The sequence below is a fragment of the Protomyctophum bolini genome, assembly GCF_963924005.1.
Source record: "Protomyctophum bolini genome assembly, chromosome: 24".
Classification (NCBI taxonomy): domain Eukaryota; kingdom Metazoa; phylum Chordata; class Actinopteri; order Myctophiformes; family Myctophidae; genus Protomyctophum; species Protomyctophum bolini.
This window is the reverse complement of record NC_137885.1, coordinates 23,830,640-23,841,428: the sequence shown is the minus strand read 5'-3', so window position 1 is coordinate 23,841,428 and position 10,789 is coordinate 23,830,640. Positions and strand designations below refer to the sequence as shown.

At 46.2% G+C, this 10,789-nt stretch overlaps 1 protein-coding gene across 1 annotated transcript in view; it reads right to left on the bottom strand.

The window, feature by feature from the left end:
• LOC308311825 (uncharacterized protein) overlaps nucleotides 1-10,562 on the bottom strand; it is a gene marked incomplete at its 5' end in the record, with an annotated part of 106,421 nt that extends 95,859 nt beyond the window's left edge. The window contains one exon of the mRNA XM_080758601.1: nucleotides 10,353-10,562. Coding sequence (XP_080614727.1) covers nucleotides 10,353-10,562 — 210 coding nt within the window. The remainder of the gene's footprint in view (nucleotides 1-10,352) is intronic.
• Between the last annotated feature and the right edge of the window lie 227 nt (nucleotides 10,563-10,789).

The window sequence follows — 10,789 nt, the reverse complement described above, 5'->3', positions numbered from 1 at the left end:
GCCCTGCATGGGGATCAATACAGAACAATCTTCATGGCAATCCGTTCAGTAGTTTTCAAGATAGTGTTGGACAGATGGCTGGAAGGACTGACACGCAGCTATATGCCCCAGCACTGTGCTAGGAAAACACAGCTATGCCCCAGCACTGTGCTAGGAAAACACAGCTATATGCCCCAGCACTGTGCTAGGAAAACGCAGCTATATGCCCCAGCACTGTGCTAGGAAAACACAGCTATATGCCCCAGCACTGTGCTAGGAAAACACAGCTATATGCCCCAGCACTGTGCTAGGAAAACACAGCTATATGCCCCAGCACTGTGCTAGGAAAACACAGCTATGCCCCAGCACTGTGCTAGGAAAACACAGCTATGCCCCAGCACTGTGCTAGGAAAACACAGCTATGCCCCAGCACTGTGCTAGGAAAACACAGCTATGCCCCAGCACTGTGCTAGGAAAACGCAGCTATGCCCCGGCACTGTGCTAGGAAAACTCAGCTATGCCCCAGCACTGTGCTAGGAAAACACAGCTATGCCCCAGCACTGTGCTAGGAAAACACAGCTATGCCCCGGCACTGTGCTAGGAAAACACAGCTATGCCCCAGCACTGTGCTAGGAAAACATAGCTATGCCCCAGCACCGTGCTAGGAAAACGGAGCTATGCCCCAGCACTGTGCTAGGAAAACACAGCTATGCCCCAGCACTGTGCTAGGAAAACGCATCTATGCCCCAGCACTGTGCTAGGAAAACCCAGCTATGCCCCAGCACTGTGCTAGGAAAACACAGCTATGCCCCAGCACTGTGCTAGGAAAACACAGCTATGCCCCAGCACTGTGCTAGGAAAACACAGCTATGCCCCAGCACTGTGCTAGGAAAACACAGCTATGCCCCAGCACTGTGCTAGGAAAACATAGCTATGCCCCAGCACCGTGCTAGGAAAACGGAGCTATGCCCCAGCACTGTGCTAGGAAAACACAGCTATGCCCCATGCACTGTGCTAGGAAAACGCATCTATGCCCCAGCACTGTGCTAGGAAAACCCAGCTATGCCCCAGCACTGTGCTAGGAAAACACAGCTATGCCCCCAGCACTGTGCTAGGAAAACACAGCTATGCCCCAGCACTGTGCTAGGAAAACATAGCTATGCCCCGGCACTGTGCTAGGAAAACACAGCTATGCCCCAGCACTGTGCTAGGAAAACACAGCTATGCCCCGGCACTGTGCTAGGAAAACACAGCTATATGCCCCAGCACTGTGCTAGGAAAACACAGCTATGCCCCAGCACTGTGCTAGGAAAACATAGCTATGCCCCAGCACCGTGCTAGGAAAACGGAGCTATGCCCCAGCACTGTGCTAGGAAAACACAGCTATGCCCCAGCACTGTGCTAGGAAAACGCATCTATGCCCCAGCACTGTGCTAGGAAAACCCAGCTATGCCCCAGCACTGTGCTAGGAAAACACAGCTATGCCCCAGCACTGTGCTAGGAAAACACAGCTATGCCCCAGCACTGTGCTAGGAAAACACAGCTATGCCCCAGCACTGTGCTAGGAAAACACAGCTATGCCCCAGCACTGTGCTAGGAAAACATAGCTATGCCCCAGCACCGTGCTAGGAAAACGGAGCTATGCCCCAGCACTGTGCTAGGAAAACACAGCTATGCCCCATGCACTGTGCTAGGAAAACGCATCTATGCCCCAGCACTGTGCTAGGAAAACCCAGCTATGCCCCAGCACTGTGCTAGGAAAACACAGCTATGCCCCCAGCACTGTGCTAGGAAAACACAGCTATGCCCCAGCACTGTGCTAGGAAAACATAGCTATGCCCCGGCACTGTGCTAGGAAAACACAGCTATGCCCCAGCACTGTGCTAGGAAAACACAGCTATGCCCCGGCACTGTGCTAGGAAAACACAGCTATATGCCCCAGCACTGTGCTAGGAAAACACAGCTATGCCCCAGCACTGTGCTAGGAAAACACAGCAAGGGGGTTCAGTATACTGATCGAGAGTATACCTTGGAATGGAGCGGGAAAATAAACAGCATAGAACTGTACAAATGCACAAGGAAAATATGAAATTATGGTAAAGTTATACGTATTCAAGAAAGCTCGGCTCGTCTTTAACACGTCACTTCGTATAGTATGCACTATATTGTATTATGTGCGTTGGTGTACATCACTGTGTGTGTGTGTGTGTGTGTGTGTGTGTGTGTGTGTGTGTGTGTGTGTGTGTGTGTGCGCGTGTGTGTGTGTGTGTGTGTGTGGCGTACAGCTGTCAGCCTTGCAGACAGGTGGGCAGGCAGCGCTTGGCGTCCAACGAGTGTCGTAGCCTCACAAATGTCCCCCCCCCCCCCCCCCTCCTCCTCCCGCACCGTCCGTCCGTTCGCTCCTTCCCTCCTCGGCTCGTTAACCGGGTGGTTTTTAATGTAATTTGTTATTTCATTATTTATTTTTTTAACGTGCCTCTACGCCGTCCCCAATCTGGAGAGACATACTGTAGGCACCCCTCCCCCCCTCTCCCCCCCGTTGCGTCTGCTGGGTTCCCTAAGAAAATTGTCCCACATAAACATTGCAAATTAGTGTGACCAAATGGTCTTTTTATGAATTCTCCCGTCGCTAAAAAAGAAAAAGAGGCTTTCAGAATGGCAGCGTTTATTCTCCCCTCAGATGTACATCTGCTGAAGGAAATGGACAATAAAAAAATATGCCACAGATTTTTTTGCACGTGTAAGTGCACAGTAGGCAAGTGTTGGCTGTGTGCGTACATGTGTTTATGCAGTGCATCTGCGCTATAGCAAGAAGATTGTTTTTTCTTACGTTTATGTAAACAAATCAACGTGAAAATAATTTATATTCTCAAATGTATCTTTTATAATTGGTCGTGTGTGACTTCAACGCTCAATTTATGCTACTGTATTTAAAGACGTACAGTTTTACTGTATGTCCGTGTGTGTGTACTCTATTGCACATTACCTGTAGCCCTTACAAGTACTCAAGCCTTGAAATAATTACTAATAATCGGGGACACAATGGACTCCCCCCCCCCCCCCCCCCCCCCCCCCCCTTGTGTACAAAGGTGAAGTGACAAGCTGAAAAGTTGAAGTTTCTCCAGAAGCCCTTGAACACCTGGATGGAAGACAGTCAATGATGTTAACGAAACAATGCTTGTGTTTATATAAGCTATACATTTCATATCAATATACCATACTTTCACCAGCTTTTCATGCGGCCTTCGTCAGTGTATACGCGTAAGTCTGAAATACTCAGCCATCCAAATCCCCATCGCTTCGGGCGTTTTGCAGTTGGGACAGCTTTAGCAATTTGCCAAAGTTCAAACTCGGGCCTCGGCGACAGAATTCTCGCGGCGGCGACATGACCTTCAACGGCACATGTGACATCAATCAAGTCTTTTTACCACTTGAACTCTGTCAGAATTGGTTAAAAATTACATTAGAATATTCCTTTTAAAAACGCCACATGGATTCGAATGAATTTAGAATGATTTTCGAATGTCGAATGTATTATGATTATTGCCTAATATGCTGTAAAACGTTCTCTTTCTTTATCTATATGGTCCGGTCCTGCATGGGCCGCGCGGTTGGTGCTGAGTCTTGCGAGATCAAATGAATGATTCATAATGATCTTAATAGCCTAAATTTTGTATTTATGTTGTAGTTTATGTGCCAGAGAGTCTTGCAAGAACTCACACAGCAATTTTATATCCACATCCGACGTGCGCGTCGGATGTGGAGGTAGGTGTGAGTAAAAGCACAAAAAATTATAATATATATATATATTTTTTTTAATTACTGGATTAAATTAAATGAAATATATTTTTTACGTTCTGGCACAGGCGGGGTGTGGAGATTAAAACGTGATCCCGCGTTCTTGGCATACTTTGTGTTAATAATCCACAGCAATAAATCAATCTATCCGTCGTCATTGCGACATTATTGCTCCATGTCTTTTCTGTCTATTGTATTGTTAAAGATTTGTTTATTGATGGTGAACAGTAGACAGACGTGTAAAGATTTGTTTATTGTTGGTGAACAGTAGACAGACGTGTAAAGATTTGTTTATTGATGGTGAACAGTAGACAGACGTGTGACGATTTGTTTATTGATGGTGAACAGTAGACAGACGTGTAAAGATTTGTTTATTGATGGTGAACAGTAGACAGACGTGTAAAGATTTGTTTATTGATGGTGAACAGTAGACAGACGTGTAAAGATTTGTTTATTGATGGTGAACAGTAGACAGACGTGTAAAGATTTGTTTATTGATGGTGAACAGTAGACAGACGTGTAAAGATTTGTTTATTGATGGTGAACAGTAGACAGACGTGTAAAGATTTGTTTATTGATGGTGAACAGTAGACAGACGTGTAAAGATTTGTTTATTGATGGTGAACAGTAGACAGACGTGTAAAGATTTGTTTATTGATGGAGAACAGTAGACAGACGTGTAAAGATTTGTTTATTGATGGTGAACAGTAGACAGACGTGTAAAGATTAGTTTATTGATGGTGAACAGTAGACAGACGTGTAAAGATTTGTTTATTGATGGTGAACAGTAGACAGACGTGTAAAGATTTGTTTATTGATGGTGAACAGTAGACAGACGTGTAAAGATTTGTTTATTGATGGTGAACAGTAGACAGACGTGTAAAGATTTGTTTATTGATGGTGAACAGTAGACAGACGTGTAAAGATTTGTTTATTGATGGTGAACAGTAGACAGACGTGTAAAGATTTGTTTATTGATGGTGAACAGTAGACAGACGTGTACAGATTTGTTTATTGATGGTGAACAGTAGACAGACGTGTAAAGATTTGTTTATTGATGGTGAACAGTAGACAGACGTGTACAGATTTGTTTATTGATGGTGAACAGTAGACAGACGTGTAAAGATTTGTTTATTGATGGTGAACAGTAGACAGACGTGTAAAGGGGGATAGAGAGATGGGGAGTGACACGCGTCAAAGCCCGTCGGGCTCGGGAGTCGAACCCGCGGCACGTCGTCCGGCAGTGCTGGAAAGTGACTTGTACTTTTACTTAAGTACTTTTAAGTACAATTTTGAGGTATTTGTACTGTGATGAGCTTTTTGCTATCGCTTAATGTAAATCGCTCTGGATTAAGAGCGTCTGCTAAATGCCTGAATTGTAAATTGTACTTGAGTATTTCCAATTCCCAGTACTTCTACTCCACTACATCTCAGAGCCAAAATTTGTACTTTTACTTCACTACAATTATTTGAACATTTTTGTTACTAGTTACTTAATTGGAGGTTTTAATTTTTATTAGAAAACATACATTAATGGGGCACGGTGGCACAGTTGGTAGTGCTGTCGCCTCACAGCTAGAAGGTCCAGGGTTCGATTCCCGCTGGGGACGCTGTGGGCACTGGTGGCGTGTTCCCTCCTCCGCGTCATCAGTGCCCATACCCAAGGCGGGGGTTGGCGATAGGGCCTTTCTGTGTGGAGTTTGCATGTTCTCCCCGTGTCCCCTAGGGTAGATACCCTCACAAAAACATGCCGTAATCCTGGTCTCTAAAACTACCTCCTCCTGGCCAGCCGGGGCGCCTGATGGAGGGGAAAGGAACTGGTCGGAATAACGTGTCCCTTCCACGCGCTACGTCCGGCCGGGGAAATTCCCCTCTGTCAGGTGAAAAGAAGCAGCTTGGACTCCTCATGCATAGAAGGAGGCATGAGGTCAGTCCGCTGCCCCCCCAGGTTGGCAGAGGAAGTGTAGCGCCCAGGATTACATTAGATAATTGGCACTGGGTGATAAGAAAAACTGGGTTACAAAATCGTGGGATAAAAATTATAAAACAAAAAAAGAAAACATACATTAACCACTTCAACGCTATTGGCAATTTGATAATAGCCGATCTACAAGCTCACAATGCGTCGCAACGCGTACATTTTCAATTCCGTATACTTTTGCTTGTAACGAAGTATAGTTCTAAATTGCAGTATTGGTGCTTTTACTTAAGTGAAACAATTGAGTCCACCACTGGTCGTCCGGCTGGCTTGGCAGCCTATAGGCGCCCAGACGGTTGAGCTACCCATGAGGCCAACATGTCTGCGTGTCTCCCCCTTCATTCAGACTCGGAGCCACCTCAGCGACATTCCCAAATCTGGGATAACGCTGTCTGGGTTTCCTTCCCCAAACGGAGCTTTTGTGTCCCCTGCAGGGATACTGTACATACAATGTCACCCCACGAGTGTCCGATTGTCCGTGTGTGTCCGTGTGTGTGTTTGTCTGTGTGTGTTTTCATGCACGTCTGTGTTTGACTGTTTGTGCATGTCAATGTATGTCTTTGTCCACGGATGTGGCTGCTTGTGTTTGTGTCCGCACATGAGGGGTGTGTGCGTGTGCACGCGTGTATGTGTGGGTGTGTGTTTGTGCGTGCGTGCGAGCGCGCAAGTGTGTGTGTGTGTGTGGGGGGAGAGAGTGGCGTGCCAGAGCCCTCTGCCCCTCTCTCCATCTGTTGAAACCCCCTAGGCTGGATCAAGGTCACTTCTCTCCTCTCCTTTACTGCAAATGCGTGTGTGTGCGTGCGTGTGTGGGTGCGCGTGTGTATGTTTTCACTGTGTGTGTGTGTGTGTCCGCTTGCCTGTACACCAATGTGTGCGTGTGTGTGTGTGTGTGTGTGTGTGTGTGTGTGTGTGTGTGTGTGTGTGTGTGTGAGAGAGAGAGTACGGGACTATGAGAGAGAGAGAGAGACAGACGGAGACAGTGAAGTGAACGGTAGCAGAGCAGTAGCAGTGATGAATAAATGGACAAACATTGTCCTTTAGTTATTAGCTGTAGATTTAACTGTAATGGTTCTCATACAGTCATAATACCGTAGTACAGTGGTTCCCAAAGTGGGGTCCGGGGACCCCATAGTGGTCCTTGAGGGACTTTCAGGGGGTCCCCATGCAACAAAATGATAATTATAGGAACCAAATGGACACTTATGGGTCTTTAACCCATTCTGACCTGAGATCAGATTCATACGAGGTTTCCACCGGACACACACTGGTCTGATTATAACCCATTCTGACCTGAGATCAGATTCTAAAAATGTCAGTCAGTCGTTCGATTTTTCAAAAATAGCAGACCTACAAGCTCGTAGCGCGCCACTCGGTGGCGCGCTATGAGCTTGTAGATCTGCTATTTTTCAATAGCTAAAGCATAACAAAGCTTAGAACACCAAAATGGGTTCCCGTTCAGAATGGGTTAACTCAGAGAGAGTGTACAACCCTCTCAGGGTTAAATTAACATTGATTTTACAATCTAAATTGGGGGTCCCCAGAGATAGACATGGCATTAAATGGGAGGTCCGTATAGACTGATGCATGTCAAATTGTGGGTCCTTGAAATTAAGCGGGTTGAGAATCACTTTCTCAATTTATTATTGATTATTATTGATAAATGATTCTCTTATGGGAGTCCTTGGCATATATTTTCTAATGGGGGAGTGTCCATTTGGGGGTCCTTGGCATGAAAAGGTTGGTAGACTGTGATGAGGACTTACTGTTGAGCCAGTGGGCTGTGTCCGTCACGGTTTGTTTCTTGTGTATATAGTACCTGTTCTTGGTTTTAGTTATTGTTTTACTTTTCTGTCGTCTTCCTGTGATTTTGTATGTACAAGTATTGTGTTTTCCTCGCGTCTTAGTTCCATTTTGAGTTGCACCTTTAACTTGTGCACCTTTTATTTTGTAGTATTATATTTTGCCTTCCTGACTGCCCCTGTAGTCCTGTACCTGCCTTGTCTACCTGTACTGTTATTAGTCATTGTTCTCCACCTGTGTCCCCCAGCCAATCCCTGTCTTGATTTTGGAGTGGTTCACCTGTGCCTAGTTAGTCTGTATTTATAATACTCCCCTGTTTGTTCAGGTCCCTTGCTAGTTCCTCACTTTATGTCCTCGTGTGTCTATGTCTATGATTATCTCCTAGTAAGTGTATTCCTGGTATTTGAAGTTCCTTGTTTTGGAATAAAAACCCTTGGATTGAAGTCCTCTGCCTGCACCTATCTCTCTGCATTTGGGTCCTAAATCTCCTGCCTTTGCATTGTGACAGTCACAGTGACAGGACCATCTGCTCCGTCTGACTGAATCCGATTGATTGATTAATTGATTGATTGATTGATCGATTGGTTATTTTATTTCCGTGTCCTGCACACAAAGTGCCCAACCCTCACGGGTTCATTCATAAGACATCTTTACATTTACAGCATCTTTACTCATTACATTCACAATACATTGAATTACGGCCCAGAGATATACACTACAGAGTGTTATTCTGTATTATTCTGTATTATTCTGTAAACTTGACAAATTAAATCTGCTGAGAACAGATTCTACAGAATGTCATCTCAATCAGACAGTTCTCTGGAAAAACCCATGTTTCTATGTCTGGTTCTCAACCTATTTCATGTCAAGGACCCCCAGAGCATACCTATTCACATACACGCACCTCGACAGTGCAGGGTGCAGGGCCAATAAAGCAATTGTGGAAGGAGGTATAGGGCCCACACACCATTATTTTGGTAAATAATCACTTTATTGAATAAATAAACGACAACGTTTCTACCTCGACAGATCTTCGTCAGGTCAGTATACATATGCACACATGTGTCATCACTTTTATCCAGTTCCCTCAGATTGAGCCCCTCCCCCCGTTATATCAAGGACCCCAAACATTATATGTATTTGGCCCCTGACCCCCATCTGAAAATATGTTGTTCCAGGGACCCCCCCCCCCCCCCCCCAGAAACCTTTATCATAACCTTCCTGGCGCTTTTTGTGCCCAGTTTTGTATACTTTCCATAAGGTTCTATACAGTGTATCTGTACGTTATATGACGAGGACAGTATAAGATCGCAATTTTGAATTATACCACCCATTGATTATAGTATACCAGTCACCACTAATGGAGAACTCGAATGCTTTCAGGACACATGTCGGATGTTTTAACTTTTAACGGCGTTATTTGACGATGCCGCGTTGGTCCGACTCGCCGCATTTACGAACCCCGTCCCTAACCGCACGTGAGTCCATGTGGCCGGAGTAATTGGAATTATGGGCAAGTGATTATGTTGAACTTGGACTTGTATAGATATGTGACCCTGATATATACTACTACTAGTACTAACTATTGTTGATCATCTTTATCTCTTGCTCCTTTGCTATGTGAGAGAGGAACCCGAGGTGTATATGAATAGAATGGGAGCAAAGTGGAATCGATCAATATGTGATTGTCGGCTGGCATTGATGATAATCTGCGGTGGAAATGGACGTGTTTTGAATAGTATTTTCATTTTTTTCCCCCATTTGAGTCACTCCTGTTCTCGTGCAATATAATTAATAGTTTGATAATTTAAATTAAGAAAAACCAAATACTCACTCGGCAAGTGGGAAAAAGAGACATTTCTTTCCGATGTCTCTAGACGGCGCACGCACGGCCACACACACGGCCACACGCACGCTCGCTCGCTCATGGGCGCACGCAGAGCGGAAAACCAAACATTGACAGAGCGTATAGCTACTTCTAAGCATCTTAAGAAGCATGTACTGTTCTCCCTCCTGGGGAGTTCAGACTGGGCACGGTGCCAGATACTGTAGCACACACTTACTGTAAGGCCTAATGGCTCACATAATCACTGCACGCACGCACGCACGCAGTATTCATACACACTTGCATTGCATCGTTTACAATGCACCTGCTCACACACGGAAACTCACAGACACATAATGTGCACCCGTCCCACATGCACGCACAGTGGAGAGGCAGACACATACATGTATGTAGCACAGAAAGAACAGGGGAGTGACATGCAAGCAAATGGCACAGCCGGCAGGGAATTGAACCGGAGGGCCTCGCTGTCCGGCATTAGAGAGACCATGTGGTACGCGCCTCATCCACCCGGCTATCAGGTTGCCCCCATCTCTCTCTCTCTCTATCTCTCTCTCTCTCTGTCTGTCTCGGTCTCTCTCACTCGCACACAAACACTCTCCGTCTCCGCAACAGTAAAATCCCACATGTCAAATTATTTCTCCCCTTTACTGTATATGGGCCTTTTGCGGCAGTCGCTTTGGATAGTATACCCCCACACATCTGAGAATGGTTTGACGCACATGCACACACACACATGCGTGAGCGAGTTGGCCTAACCACCGTGGTAGCAGTAGAAAGAAAGGGGGATAAAGAGACGAGAGGTGCTGGACGGAGGGACAGATGCATGCATGCATTGAAAGAAGGAGTCCGGGGGGGCAAAGATAGGAGCATCGCTTCACGTCCCCTGCTGTTACTGTGAGCCCTACAACCATCTCTTTCTCTCACACACACACACACACACACACAGCTGACCTCCCATGGTGCGCTCGCGGCCCAGGGGCATGGTGTGGGCACCGTCGGGGCAACACCTGGCATCGCAGGCGGAGGTGCATAGGTGCCAAAACCTTTAACACTGTAACGCCTCTCCTCCTTCTCCGCCTCTCCGATTTCCTCTCCTCCTCCTCCTCTGGCTCTCCCGTCGCTCTCCTGCTGTGCATCGCCTTCGGGGATCTCCCACGCCATGGGGGGTCCCGCCGCTGTGTGTGTGTGTGTGTGTGTGTGTGTGTGTGTGTGCACATGTACATGTGTTCTGCAGCATTGTAGTTAATGTAAGTTTGGTGCTCTGCAGTATATGTGATTTTAGAGACCTGCTGGTTGTTTACGAGCAGGGACGTGCAGAGTGTGTCAGAGAGGCAGGGGGTTGAAAGAGGGCACTTTTGGACGCATTGTAGATGGCATGGGGCTGAAGC